The 24,727-nt window shown below is 42.3% G+C and overlaps 1 protein-coding gene across 3 annotated transcripts in view; it reads left to right on the top strand.

The window, feature by feature from the left end:
• The window catches only part of GADL1 (GAD like acidic amino acid decarboxylase 1), a 241,942-nt gene that overhangs the window by 113,149 nt on the left and 104,066 nt on the right, over positions 1 to 24,727 (top strand). For all 3 annotated transcript variants that reach the window (XM_083188646.1, XM_083188647.1, XM_083188648.1), the window contains 3 exons: positions 4,830 to 4,946; positions 11,664 to 11,728; positions 11,819 to 11,900. In XM_083188646.1, coding sequence (XP_083044772.1) covers positions 4,830 to 4,946; positions 11,664 to 11,728; positions 11,819 to 11,900 — 264 coding nt within the window. The remainder of the gene's footprint in view (positions 1 to 4,829; positions 4,947 to 11,663; positions 11,729 to 11,818; positions 11,901 to 24,727) is intronic.

Below are 24,727 nucleotides of genomic sequence, written 5' to 3'. Positions count from 1 at the left end.
TACCATTTGACTGTAACAACTCAGTTTGTTTTATCCTCATTTATCATTGTAAAGCGCTGAAACTGTTAAGAAATTAATAATTAACAAATATTGAATAAAAAAATACAATGTCAAAAAAAATTTAAAATCTCTAAGCATTTATTACATTGACAAATGACTTGATGAATACACAGATTTATTTTTGAATAATATAAATTACTTCCATATTTATAGAATTATTTAATCTTCCTCATTGGTCAACCAGCACAATAACGTTATAGTTTATGTAATGGAATTTGCAACAATAGAAACCTATTGTAGTTTGGGATGCTGCAATTTGGTCTACAGCATGATGGTTGACAGTCATTAGGTCGACACCATTAGGTCGACATGGGAAAAGGTCGATATGGGTCTAGTTCGACATGGGAGAATGTCAACACGGTTCTAGGGCGAAAGATCATTAATTCGACAAGTCGTTAGTTCGACAGGTCATTAGTTCGACAGTGCCTAGGACGACGGTCAAAAGGTCGGCATAGGGTTTTTCACTGTTTTGTGAGCCGACATGTGCCGACAGGCGGTATATCATACCATCCACTAGGGCGTGTTGGGAGAATAAAATAGTGTGCCCGACATATAGTGAGCGATGCGACGGGATGCGGTGCACTTTAAACTGTGTCCATGTCGACTGTGTTGACATTTAGCTAAAAAAACAGTGAAAACCCCCATGTCGACCTTTTGACTGTCGACCTAGACATTGTCGAACTAATGACCGGTCAAACTAACAACCTGTCGAACTAATCACCTTTCGACCTATAACCATGTCGACCTTTTCTCATGTCTATCTAGACATATGTCGACATTTTCCCATGTCGACCTAATGGTGTCGACCTAATGACTGTCAACAATCATGGTGTAGACCAAATTATCCCAAACCTGTAGTATTATGCTGAAAAAAGTATATCTGCAATGTTTTGTAAATAATAAAACAAATCAGATTGGCAGATTAACCTATGCAGCAAATGTAGCTATCAACTGGATATTAATGATCAGAAAGGAGAGACAATGGTATCTCAGTGCAGGAAGTGACATAAATACATATAACAATTCATTTAGTATATTATGCAAAGATGTATGACTTTAAGTACTATACATACCAAGGCTAACATTGTAACCAAGGGAAAGAGTCACATACTGTAAGGAGGTTGATGGAGCATATCAGGGTCAGGAGTCCAGAGCAAGCATTGTAAAATGTAGGGATCAAACATACATTATGTAAACTATACCCAGACAGAGAAAAACTAATCAGGCAAGACTGTTGCAGGTAAAACACAAGATGTAGGAAGACCATCGAACCACTACTTGAAAACCAAGTTCATGGCCTCAGCAATCTGTTCATTCGATGCATGGGTGTGGTATATGTAACCACAGAGGTGGAAGGATTAGCCCCTATATGGGTCTTAATGAAGGATACAGAATAGACAATAGAAAGAATAACGTTCTTCCTACTACCCCTGATGAAGTCCATGTTTGGAAAGAAACGCGTAGGGTTTCTCAGCTGAAATGAAGCCATACAGGTGTTGGATCTAAATTCTGTGAAAAGTGAATATTTTAATCTGCTATAAAATGGATTAAATCATTTTTGTTATATGTGTTTACATTTTTATCTATTATTTTATTAATTATAATGTGGTGAACATTGTATAGAGCGCACTTCTATATCTTTTTGTTTTCTATATACTCCCTTGCTCCTCAACTAACAGCGAGGTTCTATAGAAGTGCTGCCATATTCAGTGCAACACAAGGGTCACAATCTCTGTATGTTTATATATATATATATATATATATAATATATACAGTAGGTAGGTGAAGAAACAACAGCGGCACTCTGGGGATTTTTGAAACAGGTATATTTCAGCAAAAATAAGCTGTAATATACCTGTTTCAAAAATCCCCAGAGTGCCGCTGTTGTTTCTTCACCTACCTGCATTTACCTGTTCCTGAAGGCACCTGGGTTATCATCATTGCTGAAGGAGTGCCAGGCCTACACCTCTATTTCATATATATATATATATATATATATATATATATATATATATATATATATATATATATATATATATATATATATAGTCCTTGGTCTCCATACCAAAAGGTGAGGAGTGAAGAGCACTCTCTAGTATCACAAACAAGCTTTGTGATAAATTGTAAAGCGTTTTATTTCAGCCAATGAATTGCCAGCATATCCAGCATAGACAGCTTATTTAGGTATGCATGCCACAATGTTTCGGTCCCCAATCATGGACCTTTATCATGGACCTTTATCAAGGAGCATACAACATACAAAAAAAATGTAGTATTGTAAATGCACCCAGTCTCAGAGAACTAAGTGAACATCAAACGCAGTAAAGAAATTAAATTACTTAGCCATCAGTGGTATAATCAGTCAGTGTCGCATGTAACCCAGTGAGGGTTCGTTTCAACTTACCAATTGGGCTGCTCCTGGGACCCAATATACTGTATATACCTGTGTTAATGGGCTGTTAGTGTCTATTAGCGCACAGGACCAGATCTCCGGCACCTGTGACGCGCTGAGTGACTTCCGGTTATACTGGAAGTTCAGCAACCGGATTTTAACCTGCAAACTGTAATATAATATATACGGGGGCTAATTGATGGATAATCTACAATCCACAATCGAAGTGCAGGATGACTAAGTATGATATGTACAATCGGGTAAATGGTAACAACCTATAATCGGGGAAATTAATCTAATTATTCAATTAGGGAAATTAATGGATGGTGATCGTGTCATATCAGCCTCGCCACACTGTGGGGAAATCTATTTCTAATAAATAAATTAATGTTATGTACTAATATCTGTGTTTCACTGTTTATTATCGTTTATGGTTATAGATGTATCATTATTCTGTTTATAATTATTGTTAGTTTTTGTTTTTAGTTTCTGTTAATTTTTTTTTCTTATTTTTTATTATATAAATATACTTATTGCTGTACTCGTGCACTGTTGACAATACATTTAGCTCAAATTAAAATAACACAATTCAGAATTCATTAGTAATATAATGAAAGTAAAAAAATGTATCCATTACCATATTTACTTCACCAAAAGCTGCAAGCTTTCAGTACTGAGTAGCTGAAAATGCCAATCACAAATTTCAGTGCAATTCCACAAGATTTATTATACAGGGAAAGAAAAGTTAATCTGAATAATGTCTTACTGACAGAGGTACAGATCATGCAGAGAATCCATCAGCAAGAAAGCATCTCATTACCAAGTGTGCTCATTATTGAGCACTGCCAAATGTAATGTAAACATTTTTTTAAGCTCAATTATAGTTTTTGGTAACTAAATTCATTGTATCTTTGACTGAAGCTTCGTTAAATTACAAATTTTGAAAAATGGATTCCTGATATGTTAAATATATATTTTCAAACTAAGTAGTTCATAATACTCATTAAAATTTTGCCATCAATTTTCACATAAGTAACTAGATAGTTTGGCTTTTAATTTTGTTATGCATTGGTGAGCCATTAGCAAAAGTGACTGCATAGACCAGTGGTTCCCAAACCTTTTTATGAATCATGGCACCCTAGAGCATCAACATTTTTTCAAAGCACCCTTACAGTGTGCCAAACTTTTCTTATTGAGAAATTCAGAAATAAATATTTAATTAAGTAAATAGCATTTATAATATCAACCTTATGCCCTGTACACACAGTTCAATTTGATCTACTGTATTTTTCTGCAAAATTTTGTTTATATAAGCAAAATCTAATTGAAATATAACGGAAATCAAATGCATTTTGATTCAATCCCGATGCGTGGCCCTTTGGCATAAAAATCAAATCGAAAGATAGGCAAGGTTATATGGTATAGATCTGTAGTCCAAAAATATGTGTTGGCCTTGCCGTGTGATGCAATCCCGATTTGATCCCAATCGAATCGAGATTTAATAGCAAGGCAATGGCACCATGCGTACTCCCCTTTAGGGTCAGATATGTGACAAGGGACAGAATTTGCTTCTACTTGTACACATATGTTACTGACAGCTACCAGCACTGGGTTTGCCTGTTACATTGACCATACATAATTTGAATTGGTCCTGGACCAATAACCCAAGGCATTCCTAAAAGTGTCCTAAGGCACCCCAGGGTGCCTAAACAAACACTTTGGGAACCATTGGCAAAGAGTAATAGTTCTCTAATGTTTTTGGTCACAACCCTACTACCTATAGTACTACTTCTGTAGAAACCGAAGATAAGACCATAATGTGGCCTGAGATTTTTGAATACCTGGTTATGTACAAAAAAACTGGAGAGGGTGGGATTCTTCATAGGAAAAGTGTATGACAAAGAAAGAAGTGAAAAGTAGGTAGTGTCTGGTTGTAGTGAATAGATAGCCTTTTCTGTGTGCATGAAGTGTAAACCTCTTTAAGATAATGGAAACCAAGGTATCAGAGAAGAACAGTCCAATGATTACTTAAGGTTCTACATGTTTTAATGGTAGCTTCCATTTTTGCCCTGAGATGCTTTCCTAGAACATCATCTACATATATACCATCCCATGAAAGTCAGGGGTTTGTGTGGATTAGGACTATATGTATGGAGAATGCCATAAATCATACTGGGAAATAACGGCAGCTATAGGTGATGGCTGTAACAAAGAAAAACAATAGCTTAAAACTATTATCAATTAGTAGGCATGATGAAAAACAATTGTTCATATGAAGAAATAAATCCCATTATAAAATGTCAACTTCCATAGAAATGAGCAAAGCAAATGATATGTGTCTCTGTTTATTTTGAATTTGTATCCTTTTATCTTGCAGGGAGCTGTTCCTTTCCTTGTCGTTGCCACATCTGGCACTACAGTGTTAGGAGCATTTGATCCACTGGATGATATTGGGAACATTTGTGAGAAGCATAAACTTTGGTTCCATGTGGATGTAAGTTACTAAACAATGCAATATCTGGTCAGACTAACTAAAGAGGCTCATTTAGCGTTGGACGCTTGGGCACTGTATGTCCAAAGGAAACACATGTGGCAGTCAACTCATGATGATATAAACAGTATCATTTTAACTAATTGTATGCCGGAAAAGTGTGCATACTTTCTCCCCTTACTAGCATAGAGATACGACCTGATCAGATTTGGATGTTAAGCAAAAAATGCACTTTTCAACATGATTTGTTCATGATACAAAGTAAGAAGTGCAAATACATTTATATTTTTTTGTGCTGGGTAAATACTGGCTACTTTTGCATGTAGGTATTACCAGCAGATGAGCGGCTTTGTGGACGGCTTTCCATAGCGCTGCACTATGCAAAGCCATCCGCCCCCCACTGACAGCACCGGGCAGGGGGAAAGTTGCTCAGCGTGTATGCACTAAGCAGCTTTCCCCCCAGCGATGATAACGATCAAGTGAATTTGTCAAAATAGGTGTGAAAATTGGCAAGAAAACATTTTTATTCATCGTAATGACCTGTAATGTTTATCTTATATAAAAAAAAAAAAAATCGTTTTTTACACAACATTTTTTTTTTAATTTATGTATCAAACCTGAGCAATGCTGGCAATTTTCGCAGACATTTTGCACATCTCTCACAGAGGTTTTGGCACTCAAAGAGTTAATGTAAACCAGCTAATATATATAATATAGTTGGTAGTACGGTACTCTTTACCTAGAAGGGCGCCAGCGATTGAAATCGCGGTCGTCGGGGGTAAAAATCGCGGTCATCGCGGGTAAATCGGGATGGCCGCGATGCCCGCGATGACCGCGATTTTCCCATAGGGAACAATGTTAAAAAGGCTGATTGACCGCGATTTGACTGTTAAATGCCTCAATGGACCCGATTTGGCCCTAGGAATCAATGTTAAATGGGCCACAGAGCCCAAATAAGCACAATTAACCCTTAAATGTCCCCCCCAATTTTTAACGCCACCCCACGATCTACGGGAACCCGAAGCGTGGTGAGCGCAGCGAGCCCGCGAGGGGCGGCGGTACGCGTCCTCCGACCTTTTCATGCCCTACTATCCACTAGGGCGTGGAGTGAGAATATAATAGTGTGGCGAGCGCAGCGAGCCACCGAGCCTGAAGCGTGGCGAGCGCAGCGAGCCCCGCGAGGGGACGCGGATACCTTCACAGTTATACGCGTCCCCTCGCGGGCTTCACAGGTGTCGGCGTCGCCACGGACACCTGTGAAGCCCGCGAGGGGACGCGTATAACTGTGAAGGTATCCGCGTCCCCTCGCGGGGCTCGCTGCGCTCGCCATGCTTCGGGCTCGGTGGCTCGCTGCGCTCGCCACACTATTATATTCTCACTCCACGCCCTAGTGGATAGTAGGGCATGAAAAGGTCGGAGGACGCGTACCGCCGCCCCTCGCGGGCTCGCTGTGCTCGCCACGCTTCGGGTTCGCGTGGATCGTGGGGTGGCGTTAAAAATTGGGGGGGACATTTAAGGGTTAATGGGCTCTGTGGCCCATTTAACATTGATTTCTATGGCCAAATCGGGTCCATTGAGCCATTTAACAGTAAAATCGGGTCCATCGCGCCTTTTAACATTGATTCCTATGGGAAATCGGGAGCATCGCGTCGCGGGCATCGCGGGTACATTTATGGCCGGCCGCGACGCGACCGACACGATTTCCATGTTTAACATGGGTTTCAATGGGAAATCGCGGGCATCGCGTCGGTCGCGTCGCGGCCAGACATAAATGTACCCGCGATGCCCGCGACGGGCGCCCTTCTAGGTAAAGAGTACCGGTAGTACTAATGGTTTAACTTCGGGGAGTCATTCTGAAATCAGCCAATTAGAAGTTGCTAATTATGCTGCCTGTAGTCATCATCATCATTGTATATCGTTGTCCCAGCCCTCCACCCACAGCGCAGTAATGATTATTTTACCTCACAAAAGTCACAAAATGATCACATCTTATTCCAAAGCATAGTCACAACTCCCAAGCAACGTTTTTATATATTCCCACTTATTTATTTATAATATTAGGCTTAGACTATCACAAAGGATTGTGATCTGAACTTCCAGCTTCTGAGAATATTCCCACTCAGTTACTCGGTCAGTTACAATTCTGTCACATGTATTGTTAATGTGGTGGTTGTGCCAGCTCAATTTATTTCCAAATCTGGCACCTTTAAAGAAGGAGGATGGAAAGCTTCACCTCTTGTTCTCCTCATTCACAAGACACAGTAGGTGCAGATCTGAGATTCACATTTTCTTCTACTTTCTACTTCTACAAAGATCAGATCCATATTTCAGCTGCTGTTATCCTTACAACTTTAACAATGCTCAGTATCCACTTCATTCTCAACAGTTTTATTTGATTGTATTTATTCTCCTTGTTGTCACTTTTATTTACACCACCCTGGGTTTCACATTACTATTATTATTATTATTATTATTAATAATAATATTATCATCCTTTAAATTTGCCCCACATGTACCCGTCACCATAGCAGAGAGGTGCGCTTTCAGGAAGATTGAAAGGGATCAGGGGGGGGGTCATCTGGGGGGGGGGGGCAGCGGGGGAGTTGCAGAGGGCGGAGGAGGGCTCAGTCAGAACAGGGCACACGAGCATCTTGTGCACGCATGCCCACTTCCGGTGGATGGCAGAGGCTGGCGATTCGATCACCAGGAGCAGCTCCAATGGTAGCTGCTCCATCTGTGGAGGTAGGAGGGCCCTGCTCGCAAGCTTACAATCTATAGGACTATATCTATGTGCAACTGAGTCTCTGAATCTGTCCACTGCTTTTTCTAGTGCCCGAGTTCAGATTTACTAGGTTCTAACTGCCAAATTCGGGTATGTTTAGATTTATCCAAACTGTTCTTATTGGCTATCCAAACATGTGACAGCCAATAACCAATAAAATCCCACTTTAATATCCGAGTTAATCCAAACCCGCACATCTCTACTTCTTTCCAATACATGTTTTGTCCAGCTACATATACCAACTCAAACACAAACAATATACAAGTGTTTTACATCAAATAATTCAGGGCAATCTCCTGATGTGTCGTAGATGCCTCTTATTGTGACTAAGAAGCAAAAAAAAAGACACCTGATGCAAGCAGTGTTGCACAGGACCTGGTGACTCTCTTGCCAGACATCTCACACTGCATGATGTATTGAGGCTAAATGTATGAGGACACATCTGTATACAATACAGTAGGTAGCCATTGTGTAACATACTGTACATAAGAACCAAATACTACTATACCATCACAGAGTGTGGAGGCTGAATAACAAGGGCACTGATACTGTTGCTAGGAACATGCATTGGTGAATAAAAGAGGGAGTATGATTGTGTACCCAACCTAGCAAACAGTAGGAGTCACATGAGGGGAGCATAGTGACATGGCTAGTACAAGGAAGAGAACAAGTAGTGTGATGGCCCAGTTCATGAGAGCTTCCATACAAAGGGGAAGAATTGAGCAGTGGGAGGGTGGGAGGGTAGGAGGGTGGGAAAGATACATTGTTGAGGAGTAGCAGAGGTAAGACCATTATGAGGATCACGGGTAATGAGAGGGAGGGAATAGAAGGTAGTGATTATCTAAGCCTGGGTCTATGAAAGGGCCTAAAATTGCAGGGAACCATAGCCTTGACACGCTATGCCATAGCCTTGTGTCACACGCAGCCGCGGCGGTGCGCGGCGGGCTTACTACTCACCCGTTCGCGCCCGCCGTCGGCTAGCGTGTAGTGGTCTCCAGGTCAGCGGCAGCAGGCAGTGGCAGTCTGGTGGGCAGCAGGCAGCGTGGGACGCCAGCAAGTGTAGCGGTATGTGCTGTAGGGGCGCCGGGAGGCCGGCGCCGCCATCTTGATTAAGGGCAAATAGCAGATTGGTCCTTGTCTGAGGTTTCCGCCCATACTGACCTGACAGCCAATGGCAGCCGCCCTCTAGGGATATAGGGGATCTGCCTAGGCCTGTTCAGTGTCAGTACAAAGAGTCTCCAGAGGCGTTCACAGCTCCCAGCTGACTCCGGCTCTCTGACTCACCTCTCCTGACTTGGTGCCTTGCTTCAGTGCTCTGTGTTGGTCTCGATTCAGCTTAACCCCATCGCTGCCAGATCTCTCCACAGTCTGGTCTCTGCCTGCATCCCTGAGCTTCCTGGCCTAAGTTCTTCAAGTCGTCTGCTTCCAAGCTACTTCCCATTCTTCTGTCATCATCCATCTTCTTTCAGTCTTCAAGGATCCCTCATTACCATCAAGTGCATTCTCTTTCCGGATTTCTTCATTTCCCAAGACCCCAACCTGCAGTCCGCAGTGCTTGAACTGTCATTATTTAAATGAACTTTTTCTTCTTTACAAAGTGCCGTGCCGGCTCAATTCTTATTACTGCTAAACTGCCACTTAACAAAGTATTCAAGCGTGTATTGTTCTATTTATGAATTCTATTATTAAACCTGCACGATTTAATCCTTCCTCCTCTGGTCCGTCTCCGGTTGCTACACACCACACGACTTCATCCAGCCCTTCAGTTGTGACAGCCTTGCATATATAGTTAAGATAATTAAGGAAGTGTAGCCATACCTCCTCTAGTGATCATGCCCCCTACCAGCAGCCAGGCCCACCAGCACTCTCCACATCCCTGAGGAAGATGGCTGGTAAACAGTAATATATATGTGTGTCTTTAAGACATGTTTAAAACTTGGAAAACTAAATATGTGGCTACCCTCAGCTTGCAAACAAGTTACTCTGAACACAACTCATTTGCCATGATTAGTGTGCCCACAAATGTGCACAGGCATATACTGCGACCAATGCTGCTTTCCCACTGCCAAGCCGTTTAAAGAACCCGTATTTTTAAACGGTATTTAAAACGGTATTAGCTTTCACATTGCAGTAGATTACCATTTTAAATACCGTTTAAGTACATTGCACATGCCGTTTAATCCCCTCGTGTCCCCTGGTAGCTGTCCTGCCTCCCCTCCCCTCCCGTACCTGCCAGCTGGTACCCTCGCTTCCCCCTGCCGGCCCTGGTACCCCCCCTGCCCTGGTACCTGGTACCCCCCTGCCCTGGTACCTTGCTCCCCCCCTCCCCTGGTAACTGGCAGCACCCGGGCAGCGGGGCAGTGCAGTAGGCAGCGGCATGCCAGGGCTCCTAGTCGGCAGGTCCCCCACTGATGCAGGAGCATGATTCAGGAGGAGGCTGCAGCTGGTGCACAGACAGCGGGGGCACTGGGGGATGTGGGCAGGTCCGTGCTCAGGAGGAGGAAGCGGAGGAAGGTCCATTAGGAGATTGTCATTTCATCGGCAGGGGTCCCTGCCGCGAATGGGAAATAGCGGGCCCGGAAATTACATATGTGCATATCTAATGAGCCACTAATTAAATATGCACATATATAATGAACGGCTCTGCTATTTCCCATTCGCGGCAGGGACCCCCGTATTATATGTGAGAGAAAGGGGTTTCTTCTGGATCCAGAAAGATATAGGGAGCCACTGTAGCTGGTTGAATAGGGGAGACTACTGCTATATGATTAAAAAAGGAAAATAAGATAAGCAGCATTAAACACAGAAGTGGAGAGGAGTGAGTACAAGGGAGGCCAGCAAGGAAGTGGTTAAATTAGTATAAACAGGAGATGATGAAAATTATGATGAGAGTTTTGGTGGTTACACAGAAGTGCTGGATACAAGAATTATTGTGGAGGTGGAAGCAGCAGGATTGAAAGCATGGATATAGGAAGAGCAAAGTTGATAATGGCAAACATGCAGTGGTTATGAGCGTTAGAAGTAACAGCAGAGGTAGATTAAGCACGGGACGACAGAGGTGGACGCCCTGGGGCCCCCACACATAAGGGGCCCCCACACAGGCACTGCTGCTGGTGTGGGGCTCCTGTCACCCCGTGCTCAGGCAGCAGGGTTGGGCAGCGAAGACGGGCGGCACAATGCAGGCGGCAGTGGGTCCCTGCAGTGGGCTGGGCAGTCAGCGCCGGAGTCCCTGCCATGGATGGGAAGTCAGCAGCGGGGTCCCTGTGGCAGAAGGGAACTAGTAGCCAATACATCTACTAAATTCTCATACACTGCAGGGAACCCAGCGCTGACTGCCCAGACCCCTTGCCCCCCTGCACTGCCCAGGTGCCAGCCTCCCGGGGGGGGGGGGGGTTCTGTGGGGTCCCCCACAATTTTGTTGTCCAGGGCCCCCACAGACCTTAATCCGCCCCTGGATAACAGTGTTGACATCACCAAAACAGAGGGCAGAATGGTATAATAGAAACAATAAAATAGAAACTATGTACTACACTTAGTATAAGAGGGTCAGAGTAAAGAAGGTGGGAAAACCAGGAAGAGAAGTTATCTAGGAAGACCATGATAAAGAATTGAATAAAGTGGAGAGTCGTCTCCTGACTTCAAACTATTCTGAGAAAACCTGTTCTCCCACATAATTCCATTCACACTACTGCTATCTCTCTGTTAATTTCTTTCTAATAGAGTGATTTCCAGGTAATTTATAGATTTAACCAATGACAACATGTATCTCTAATAAAGGGTCATTTTGAAGTCAACCCGTTAGTATTGTTTTTAATGCATTGGCTTCACAAAAAATTTATTCAGAAAAAAGTAATACTTATTGAATAATTAAACAGTTTATTTCCTGTACACATATGTCATACAATACATACTACCTTGGTTGTTTCTTATTTTTATAGGCATCATGGGGAGGATCAGCATTAATGTCAAGAAAATATAGGAAACTGTTGCATGGCATTAACAAGTAAGTGCAGATCTGTTCATCACATATTGTATGAAGTATTTTGGCTGCATTGCAGTTCATTTGATAGCAGACATATCTCTTTTTAACTAGGGCTGATTCAGTTGCATGGAATCCTCATAAAATGTTAATGGCTGGGATCCAGTGCTGCGCCCTGCTGGTGAAAGACAATTCTGTGAGTTTAACAATAAAGTATCATTTTTGCTGCACTACAACATCCATTCACTATGAATCATCAAACATACAGACAATTTCTGAAAGAAAATCAGATAGATTCATATGTCATTATTTGCCATATCCAATTTATTATAAGGTGTGCCCAAATGAAAAGTAGACTTTTGCTGTAGCGGCGTTGTATCTAATCACAGTGGGTTCATGTGTTTGCCGATAGATGGCGTGGCATTTTTCCCTAGTTGCGAATGTGTAGTGAACGGCTTTGCCTAAGTTTCTTCATTCCTGGAAAGTTGTTTTGCCCGGTCGGATGCATGATGGATTCCTCCAGATCAGCTCAAAGACTTGTTATACAATTTCTTCATGCGGAAGGTGAGCATGCTTCAGGAATTTATCGCAGAATGACTGGCTGCAATGGTGTGGAATAGTTACCGCTGAACGGTACTGCAAGACATTGCTGAGGCCATCAAAAACAAGCTCTTGAAAGGGATAGTGCTACCCTAGGACAACGCTAGGCCACATGTGGCCAATAAGACCCTTGACCAGCTGGCAAAATTTTTATGAGAGGTCCTGAAACATCCTCCATACAGCCCCGATATCTCCCTATGTTACTCCCATATCTTCGGCCCCATAAAAAAAAACTCAAAGGTCAATGGTTCACCTGTGACAAGGAGGTGCAGGACACCATGGAAAACTGGATCCGTCAGCAAACCAGGAGTTTCAACACTGAAGCCATCCACTCCCTTCCTACGCACTGGGATCAGTGCATCAATATGAATGGCAATTATGTGCAGTTATAGGGCGGGGTGTATTAAAATACATCGCCGCCCCTTGCCATGCTGCCACAGCGATGCTAGCGCATATGTATTAACATATACATCTAGCATCGCAAAGCGGTGACGGAGGCCCGGGCGATACCTATTATGTGGTGTGCGGGGAGTCTCCATCACATCCCCAGATCAGCGGCTGTCACCGGAGCCACCTCGTTCCCCCTGCAGCTGGAAGGACATCTGGCTGTGACATTCTGCTAGGGGGAGGAGAAGTTTGATGGAGGTTGGGGAGGGGGCAGTTGTCTGCCGTCTTCGGCGGGCATTGGGCGGCGATAGAAGCCCATAGGCGATACCCTGCCCTGCGAAAACGCGGCAGCCAGGTATAAGTACATTTTTACCTTAGTACATCTCACCAATAATGTTACACATGAACTGTGATTAAATATTATTTAATTAAATGATTCTTTACACACAGCCATAGAGTGAGATTTAATAGGATGAGAGATTCAGAAAGTGAGAGATTTGGGAAGAAATCTCCAGTTTTTTAAAGCGGCAATCCTTTACACTGCAAAATCAAAATGGTGTTGCAGTGTAAATGATTGCCGCTTTAAAAAAACTGGAGATTTCTTCCCAAATCTCTCACTTTCTGAATCTCTCATCCAATTAAATCTCACCCTTAGTCTCCTTTTCATTTGGCACACCTTATATGAGGACAAATAAACAATTTAAGCTGAAGTAAAATCTTCATCTGATTGGGGCAATTAGTTGCTAACCAACAATCACCTATTTGCTGCAGATTCTCCATTAGGGTGAGTTATGCAATTGATTTTTTATATTGTGTAGCATAATACTGCCGCAATTGTGTTGCATAAAGTAATGGCATCTATTGACTGTAATGGGATGCTCATTCGTGTGATTTTGTGATTTAGTGCAGAAGATGCTAGTTTATCTTGTGTGATGAAGATTCAGAAACATTTATGCAAAGTAGCAGACATGAACACAATGTTTTTAAAGTAATGACTCACCTGAGATTTCATTACATGAACTAAAAATAACATGTGGAGCCTAAATACCAAAGTACTCAAAGACCAGCTATGATAATAAGTACAGACACATTCATATGCTATTCAGATATATGTACAAGCCTACACTAAATATATTTACAATTATCACAAAGGGCAGACACTGTAGACAAAACATTATAGCCCAGCTAATAGTGGTCTTTTGTCAGTCCTCTTTCCAACAGCACTCAATGGGGCAGATGAATTAAGCCTTAACAAGAGATAAATGCAAGGGTGATAAGGAGAGATTATTGTCCAGCCAATCACCTGCCAACTGTCATGTTACAGGCTGTGTTTGAAAAAAGTCAGTAAGGAGCTGATTGGCTGGACATTTATCTCTCTTTATCACCCTTGCATTTATCTCTTGTTAAGGCTTAATACATCTGCCCCAATGTTTGGTGCCTACTTTTGTATGCATTGCTTATGTCAATCACCAGTATGGACTTTGGTTTCCAACGTGTAGCAGTGTATAGACAGACAGTCAATATGTAGACATGCATTAGCACAACATGGTCAGAAGGTAAAGGTACACAGTACTTAATGTCGACAGGTACAAAAGGTTGACAGTTTAAAAAAGTTGATATGACAACTATATTACATCTTACATATATAGTTGACACAAGTTGTTTGAGGGTCTTCACATATATTTTAACTTTTGCTTGATTTTATATCCATTGGACTAGGATTGGGAATAGTAACCTGTGCTAAGCACAGTATTAGTGGAATGAGGCGCTTTGATCAAAGTGAGCCCATAAGGTTATACATTTGCACTAATTGTGGTTGCATATGATGAAAGATTGAAAATTACACAAAAAAAATGTAAAAAAGTTGTGTATACCTTCTCTATTGTCTACCCTCTCCATCTCGACCTTTTGATCATGTTGACTTTTAGACTGCCTATCTAATTACTGTAGATCTTCTACACCACACGCATAGACATCGGGCAATAAAAATCAAATGAGGTCAGGCAGGCCTCATTGAGGTCAAACACAACAAAGTAGTGGAACATCAAGGTAGAAAAGTTGGATGGAATATCTGGCACAAAACTACAATCCAACCAATAGCATTAATATTAGGAAGCCTAAACATATTGTGAATAATGTGGTTTCTTATACCGGGAATGTGGCTCTTGGCTGTGATATCGCAAAGCTCCCAATTCAATAGTGGCATTGAGGAGCAGCATGTACAAAACTCCTGCTGGATGGTTTTGCTTTTGTTAGAATTATTTGTGGGTGCACTGTATTGGCATTAAAAGCATTGGATGAGTGACACTACGTTACTCCTTCATTGTTTTAGGCATTCTTAAACCTTTAAGGTTTGTCTAATGGTAAACCAGTTATGTGCACAAGGCTCAGCACAGCCATCAAGAAGTAAGGAATCAGCCCAACAGCACCATTAGCAAACCCCTGGACAAGTAAGTATTCTATACTTATTCGATTAGAAACTCCACCAAGATAACTATCTTAATAAAACAAATAGAAGCCAAAGCCACATATTCCGAATTCCATACATATCATGACTGATATCCCTTTTATACCGCCGACCCGGAAATTACCCAGCATTTTTGAGTGCTGGGTCATTTTGCCAGGTGCAATCTGACTCAAATTCACACCAGAAGCAAATTACTGGTTTAAAGCTTTTCAACCCGGGATCTTGCTGAAAAACCCAGGTGTTTTCTTTGGTGTTAAAAGGCCAACCTGGGTCTTAAATACCAGGTTGCTGACCCTGGTAAAGAGCAGGGTCAGCGACCCTGAATATAAGACCCGGGTTGACCCTTTCAAACCAAAGAAAACCCTGGGTTTTTCAGCAAGATCCCGGTTGAAAAGCTTAAATCCGGTAATTTGCTTTTGGTGTGAATGGGGTATTAGCCCACTCACAAACGGTAAGTCCCATTGTCCGGAGAGGGGGAATTTATGATTTTGTACAGGAAACAGCACTTGCAGGTTTTTTTATGATTAAAGGTCTAATTCAGGTCGGTGTGCAAAGCACATTTGGTTTGCTTATGGACAAAACCATGTGCACTGCAGGTGGGGCTGATGTAACATGTGCAGAGAGTTAGATTTGGGTGGGGTGTGTACTTCAAATTGATATCTATATTGCAGTGTAAAAATAAGGGAGCCAGTATTTACCCAGCACAGAAACAAAATTGCCCCACCTGCAGTACACATGGTTTTGTCCATTAGCAAACCAAATGTGCTGTGCAAATCAACCTGCCTAAGATAAGTTATATTTTCTCAAAATGTCTTTTTTTTTGTTAAATCGATGATCGAGTTAATCATTGTTTTATCACTATAAGACGAGTAGCATAGAAAAGATTGCTCCTTTGTTTCAAATGAGTGGTTTTAAGTATGTAATTGTATCTTTCACTGCCTATCATGATATAGTTAATTACTTAGTACAGTATCTTATTATGACAATTACATGGTTCCGTGATACATATTGCTGCATTATAAGCTCCGTCTCATATCTCTATTTGCTACAGAGTGCGAGAACCCCCTAATTTCAATCTGACTTGTTACAGATTAGTTATTTTGTCAGTCACATTCTTCAATGTTTACCCATCCCCTCAGTTACAATGAGACAGGATGTCTGGGACTCCAACACTTTGCAATTCGCTATTAGCCAGTTGCTAATGTTATTTTGACTTGCAAGGCTGTGAATTTCGCAGCCTTGCGGGACCACCAGACGCCGCCCACCACTCACATGGCTGTCCGCCCCCCCTTTGCATGTCGCGATCCCCCACAGGCATGGGAATAGATGTTTTGCATAAACATCCATTTGCAGCCTTGCGTGCGGGGACAATATCATTCCATGCTCGGCGACTATGGAATTATTTTGCAAGCGCTCACAGATCTGAGACACCTCTGTGGTGGAAGAGGGTGGGCAGCTGACATCAGCTGCCCACCCCCCATACTGGCATCATTGGGGAATTACCATGAGAATGCCCTCCGGACCACCACCCCACGCCCGCACTGTTGTTGAAATAATCTATTTGCCATGGCCGCTCGCACACAGCGGCTGCACATGCGCATAAATGACTACAGTATTAGCCTAGAATAGGCTCCTATGTCCGCCCATTTTTAGTGCTGCCCAAAAAGGTTGCTCACAGTGGAAAAGTTCACATCTGATCACTGTATTTGACAGTTTACTCTTTGCACAACTATATTTGACTAGTGTAGCAAACACACTCTGTATTGTGCTACATTTCTATTTGACTAGTGTAGCAAACACACTCTGTATTGTGCTACATTTATATTTGACTAGTGTAGCAAAAACACTCTGTATTGTGTTACATTTCTATTTGACTAGTGTAGCAAACACACTCTGTATTGTGCTACATTTCTATTTGACTATTGTAGCAAACACACTCTGTATTGTGTTACGATATGTTTTTTTTTTTTTTTTTATAAGCTCTAACTTTCTTCATCATTAAGGCATTTCGTTTTTTTATGCCACCACCATGATATATTTCCACTTAAGCCGTGCTGACACCAAGCATACTGAATGCTCCCTAACCATAGATCATTTTTACTTATTTAGCCAAAGCAGAAAGACAGAAAATATATTATAGCTATGAGAATACAGCATGATAACACATTACAATGGTTTATAGATTCCCTAGCTTTGATAGCACTTTCAAAAACTTAGGCAAAAGTTTTTTTAAAGAGTGGAGCTGTTTATTTGTGAAATGGTTCACTACCTACCCCAAATCCGGGTAGCCATGTATAATATCATTCATGTGTTTCCTTATACAGAAGAAACCCAAACAGATTTGATATTACATCTTCAGATGGCGTTAGCCCATTACTTGCAATGGGGCTGCTCTGCCAGAAAGAGATCCTGAAAACCCTCTCCAGTGGGCTGCAGTACGTCCCAAAGTGCTTTGTGGCTTTTGCAGCATGTACATGTACAGCCTAAAAGACTAGCATGCGCAGAAGCCGCAAGGTTTCTGTAGATCATGATTGCAATCACTTTACTTCATCCATATCTCTTAATATAGCCTTTCTCCCAGCAATTAAAATGTATGCATTTAAGCGTATCAGGAATCCTTTTAGCCAGTATCGGCTCCAGCAGAGGGGTTGCAGCACAGTCCAAAATTCAAAGAGGGGAGCAATACCAGCTGCCAATGAGTCAGTTTGGAATGGCAGTTGGTGGCAGTTGCTGTGCCTTCCCTTTTTGAATTTTGAACTGCGCAGCACCCTCCCTCTGGAGCCTCCCCTGCTTATTGCCATAATTTGCGGCGTTAATAATTATTCAATTTAATAAATTCATCCCTTAGTGTTTTCTCCAGTAGGAAATTTAAAAAAAATAACTAGGAAATAAAAGCAGTTCAGTAGTTCTCTTGCCCATGTTTGCGATGCCATTCCTATAGAGTGGGGTTCTTGGATTTGGTAAGGGTCCAGAATGTGGGCACCGTTATGTCGAAGGTGAATATTGATATGGTACTTTGTCTACTTCCATTGCATCTTAATAATTTCAGTTAAAAGGCAATTCTGTGGTGGTTTAGGTTGGTGTAAGGTGGCAGTGCTGTGGTTCTGTAAGCAGAACCGTGCTGTGGCTGGAGAGAACAGCAGATCACCAGCTTAGAGAGTAGTGTTTTGTTCATTTAGGTGAACTTACATACAAAAGCATTTTCACCTTACAATGAATACTATGTCACCTTAAGAGTATGCAAGTTGGTTTCTTGTTTAAATGTGAGTTGGAAGCCCATTTATTTTGTTAAAAGGCACCAAAGGAAGTCATTGCCGTCACTGCATTTGCTGTTGCATAGGATTTGCTCAGACAACTTGACATCCTGTCTTTGTCACCATACAGTACATTATTGATTATTTCATGTATATTAATTATTATTTAATTTATATAAATGACACACGCATACAGATGAAGCACCTCCAAGCCAGCTCAGGGAATCGCCAGATTCCCTAATCTGGCGCAGGCTGGCGTAGAGGCACGCCATCTTATGGGGATGCATGAGTGTCTCACAGGCGCATCCTCGCCAGCACGGCGGCAGGAAGCGGTTTCCCTGCCTGTCTCCGCTTCAGGGAGATGGTCGGGGATCGGGGGGCTGAGGGCAACTGGGGGGAGGGAGCTGCAGGGGAGCTGCTGAGGGCGGCAGAGGGGTCCGACAGAACGGGGCGCATGAGCATCTCCTGTGTAAGTCCCCTTCCATCAGCTGGTGACGGCTGGCAAATGGTGATTTTATCTCCAATGGGAGCTGCTCCATCTGTATATAGGAATAAAAAGAAAGTGTGTGGTGCGCAACTATCAGCAGCTTGCAGAGGGTGGTTGGTCCCCAAATGGCAATAAAACAGAGAGAGGTATGCCAGCTCTGGCTGTGAGCAATACATTTAGACAGTAGATAAATAATATTTATTAACTCAAAAAATATAAAATGTAAAAAGCAATATAATATAACTAAGGCAATGCACAACACAATATATAAAAGTGAAAAAAACCTAATACTTATTCACATTTGTGACACCATGGGTGATATATGCAATAAAAAGATTTTTGTTGAAATGAGTCAATCATTAGTAAAAAGCTGGGTAAGAATTTTTACATATTACCATTAATAAGGTCTCCATATATTTTGAGGAGTATCGAAGAGAATGATGAAGTTTCCTTTGTTAATCGTGAAAGGATAAATGTTCAATTCAATGTCTGTGTATAATATGGTATCCTGATGGCAGCCACTTGTCCTCTGGTATGTGTATTTAGGAATTGGGCTAGGTATCCCAGATGTCTGTAGGATCACTTTACCAGTTTTTCAGATGGCGCTCTATAGATTCAGGTATCAGATGGTGGTAGATGAAAGACAATTCATGGTAGATGATAGAGTCCCAGTGCAGTAAATAGGTTAAAAAGCTTAATGCATTTCCCCGGATAATGGTGACCTCTGGCTTCCTCACTTGCTCTCTTCAATACTCCTCAAAATATATGGAGACCTTATCAATGGTAATATGTAAAAATTCCTACCCAGCTTTTTACTAATGAGTGACTCATTTCAACAAAAATCTTTTTATTGAATATACCACCCACACAAATGTGACTAAGTATTAGGTTTTTAATTTGGGTACTTATGTATTATCTGGGCTCCCATGTTAAATGCACCCCATTTTTTCATACCCCTACTATCCAACTACGCATGGGGCGAAATGTAATAGGCCAGGGTGTGATTTTTGGACATGTGCGATTTTTGGTCAAAAACGGCCGAAATCGCACATTTTCCGAAAATCGCACATTTAATAGGTTCAAAATCGCGGTAAAAAGCGCACTTTTTACCGCGAAATCGCACATTTTAAAGATGCGATTTTCAGTCACACTGAAAATCGCATCCAGATGTTTTCCCATTGTAAACTATAGAACTCGCATATGTAATAGGATGCGAGTTCTAAAGTCGCATATGGGACCTTACCAAAAAACGCAAAAAAAATAGACCAGCTTCTTGCTGGCGATTTTTACAGAACCATGCACAAATCTGTGTGATCTGTGCATGGTTCTGTCCAAAAAAAGGCTAAAAGTTAAAGTAAAAAAAAAAAAGGCGTGGGGTCCCCCCTCCAGAGCATAACCAGCCCCGGGCTGAAAGAGCCGGTCCTGGTTTCATAAAATCACAGGAACAAACAAGTTGGGGTTCCGTGCATTTTATAAAACCAGCACCAGGCTCAAGGGCCGGTCCTGGTTCCCAAAATACGGGGGACAAAATGACTAGGGGTCCCCCGTATTTCAAGAACCAGCACCGGGCCCAACCAGCCAGCAGGGTAATGCCACAGCCGGGGGGAGACTTTTTATACAAGTCCCCCCGGCCAAACATTCAGTCCTCTGACCGGTCAGCATGGGCAGGGGTCCTGGGGGAGTGGGGACCCCCCCAAAGAAGGGGTCCCCCCCCTCCAGAACTTACCAGCCCATGCTGAAGCCCGGGGCTGTCCTCGATGCCCCTGGGCTGTGGGCATCGAGCTGATTAATTGTGTAAAAAAATAGAGAAAATCCTATTGTGTATTGCTGTGGAACTATGAGTACCAGCAAGCCTGCACCACATGCAGGGACTTGGAGGACCACAAGTCCCAGCATGTGGGGCAATAAAGGGCCCGCTGGGACTAGTAGTCCCACAGTACTACAAATAGTTAAAAAAGTACACAAACACACTGACAGTACAAGTTTAATACACACCAAGCCCATTCATCCATACTCACCTATGTTGACACAAAGCTTCGGTCCCCTTGTCCAGTAGAATCCAGAGGGGAGGCTGTGGAGAGAAATCATACTCACCACAGACGTCTTCAGCGCTTCTCCGGGTGCCCAGCAGCATTCTTCCCACGATCACCGTCCTCCGGTGTTCTGTTGACATCTGGGGCTCCGCCCCCCGACCGGGACTTAGGCCCGCCCATCAGCCAATCATGGTCCTGGAAAACCGGCATGCCGGTTTTCCAGGACCACGATTGGCTGATGGGCGGGCCTAAGTCCCGGTCGGGGGGCGGAGCCTCAGATGTCAACAGAACACCGGACCGTTGGAAGAATGCTGCTGGGCACCCGGAGAAGCGCTGAAGACGTCTGTGGTGAGTATGATTTCTCTCCACAGCCTCCCCTCTGGATTCTACTGGACAAGGGGACCGAAGCTTGTCCAGTAGAATGTGTGTTTGTGTACTTTTTTAACTATTTGTAGTACTGTGGGACTACTAGTCCCAGCGGGCCCTTTATTGCCCCACATGCTGGGACTTGTGGTTCTCCAAGTCCCTGCATGTGGTGCAGGCTTGCTGGGACTCATAGTTCCACAGCAATACACAATAGGATTTTCTCTATTTTTTTACACAATTAATCAGCTCGATGCCCACAGCCCAGGGGCATCGAGGACAGCCCCGGGCTTCAGCATGGGCTGGTAAGTTCTGGAGGGGGGGGACCCCTTCTTTGGGGGGGTCCCCACTCCCCCAGGACCCCTGCCCATGCTGACCGGTCAGAGGGCTGAATGCTTTGGCCGGGGGGACTTGTATAAAAAGTCTCCCCCCGGCTGTGGCATTACCCTGCTGGCTGGTTGGGCCCGGTGCTGGTTCTTGAAATACGGGGGACCCCTAGTCATTTTGTCCCCCGTATTTTGGGAACCAGGACCGGCCCTTGAGCCTGGTGCTGGTTTTATAAAATGCACGGAACCCCAACTTGTTTGTTCCTGTGATTTTATGAAACCAGGACCGGCTCTTTCAGCCCGGGGCTGGTAATGCTCTGGAGGGGGGACCCCACGCCGTTTTTTTATTTTATTTTATTTTTTTACCCAAAATCGCATATATGAAAATGCGCACATTTTCATGACTGAAAATCGCCCGAAATCGCGGCAAATCGCATTTTTTGCCGCTAATTCGCATCTCATTACATATGCGAATTCGCGGCAAAAAACGCGATTTTTAAAGGTGCGATTTCTGGCGAGTTTGGAACTCGTCCAAAAATCGCAACCTATTACATTTCGCCCATGGAGTTGATTTTATATAGTGTGGCGAGCGCAGCGAGCAACGGTGCCCGAAGCGTGGCGAGCGCAGCGAGCCCCGCGCGGGGACGTGGTCTCATAAGAAAAACGGGAGCCCAGATATTACATAAGTACCTTAATTTTTATATATTGTGTTTTGCATTGCCTTAGTCATATTATATTGCTTTTTACATTTTATATTATTAGAGTTAATAACTATTATTTATCTATGAGAACCTTCTTAATTTATTGCTCACAGCCAGCGCTGGCATACCTTTCTCCATCTGTATATAGACACACACTTACATATCTACAGTATATATATACACTACTCTATCTCACTCACTCACACTCTCTCTATATATATAAATAAATATATATATATATATATATATATATATATATATATATATATATATATATATATATGCGAAATATTGGAAGCCAGCACATTCAATTAAAGCCAAGAGGTTCTTTATATAGGTAAAGACATTTTCAACCCATTCAAGGGAACAATGACTTGGACACATCAGTGAATAAAAAAACCGTCAGATATCACATAGTCCATTATAAAGTTGTCAGCTAGTTACCACATCCAAATATGGAAAAACATGATGGTCCAGGGCCAGGTCACTGATGCCCGACAGCTGTTCCGGTGTGATGCTCCTGGCGACGGTGATACCACACCAAAACATCTCCCTTGTCATCTGTAATCCCAGTTACTGTTGTCTAATTTAATGAGTTCTGTATTGAATTTATCTATACATGTATCAATAAGAATTTATAGTAACTCAGTGATTGCTGCCTGTCATTTTTGGAAAATGAAGTCTCCATGGATGAGAATTAAGGCTCTAGCGATGACCATATTTAAATATCAAAACAGTATTACATTGTACATTCCATCCACCAAAAAGCAAAACAAAAATAGAATATACAGTATGAAAAAAAAAATCTAGGAGTTATTTTTTGCTAAATAAATCCATCTTGTTTTCACATTTTCTTACATAATTTACTTATCATCTGTTTCTTAAACAGCGCAGCAAGTTCCAAGGTGCTTTACAACTGAAAATAGGGATAAAACAAACTGGGTAGTAACATACAGTCAAAATGGTAGGAAGGCCCTGCTCGCAAGCTTACAATCTATGTGGGAAAGGATACACATGGATAGTTATCTATTGCATAATGGTCCACTAGATTGCAAAGGTTCTTGGTGGGCTGTATGATAAGGTGCCCACCAAAGTAAGACAGGAGTCATGAGGATGGAAAGATGAGAGAGAATATAAGTGAGGATTTGTTTGTACTGTACAGTGGGGAAGTAATTGGATAGAAAAGGTTTACAAAGGTTGTGTGGACGGTTTTGGAATATGATAAGATTGCCTGAAGAGGTGAGTTTTCAGGCAATGCTTGAATGTTTGAAAGCTAGTCTTATTGTGTTTGGAAGAGTATTCCAAAGAGTGGGTTCAGCCCGAAAAAACCCTGCAATGGTGAATGGGAGCGAGTAATGCGTGTGGATGAGAGATGAAGATCATGGGAAGAGGTAGAGTTATGAGATATTTTGAATTAAGCGAATATATGTATCCTGGTGTAGTTTGGCTTATGGCCTTGTTTGTAAGTAAAAGTATTTTAAATTGAATACGGTACAAATAGGAAACAAATGGAGGAACTGACAGAGTCGTTTTGCAGACGATGAACATCTAACGAGGAAGATTAGCCTCACAGCTGCATTCATGATGGATTGTAGTGATGAGTCTGTATTGGGGAAGGCCAGTAAGGAGACTATTGCAATAGTAAATGCGGGAGATGATGATATCATGGATAACAGTTTTAGCAGTGTCTTGTGTATGGTAGGGTTATCTTTGGTATATATTTAGATGCATGTAACATGATATTGAGACAGATTGAATTTGGGGAACAAAGGACAGTTCAGAGTCAAGGATGACCTCTAGGCAGCGAGCTTGTGGGGTAGGATTAAATGTCATAATTTCAACATTGATAGAGATATCAGGTTGTTAACTACTATTGGTTGGAGGAAATACAATTAATTCTGTTTTTTTTATATTCAGTTTGAGGTTGTAAGATAAAATCCAAGATGAAATGACAGAAAGGCATTCGGTGACATTGCCCAATACAGATTGTGATAGGTCTGGGGAGAATACATGTAGGTAGATTTGAGTATTATCTGCATACAGATGATACTGAAATCCAAAAGCGCTGATTAGTTTGCCAAGAGATGAGGTATAGATTGGGAAAAGAAGAGGACCTAAAACTAAGCCCTGAGGAGCAGTTAGATAGGTAGTATAAGAAACCAAGAAAGAGTTGTATCCTTAAGACCTATAGGGATTGCAGTTTTTGTAGGAGAAGAGTATGGTCAACAGTGTAAGAAGTAGCAGGGAGATTTATAAAAAAAAAAATCAAAAACAATATTCAAAAAGGGGAAAAAGTCACTTCTGGTAGCTACTGTGGGGCTCATGTCATGCAAAAACAAAAGGGCCAAATGTAATAGGGTGAGAGTTTCAAAAAGTGAGAGATTTTGGGAGAGTTTTCCCATGTT

Source organism: Crinia signifera, chromosome 5, assembly GCF_055691185.1.
Source record: "Crinia signifera chromosome 5, ASM5569118v1, whole genome shotgun sequence".
Classification (NCBI taxonomy): Eukaryota; Metazoa; Chordata; class Amphibia; order Anura; family Myobatrachidae; genus Crinia; species Crinia signifera.
The sequence above is the reverse complement of the archived record's forward strand: the minus strand, read 5'-3'. Positions and strand labels throughout refer to the sequence as shown.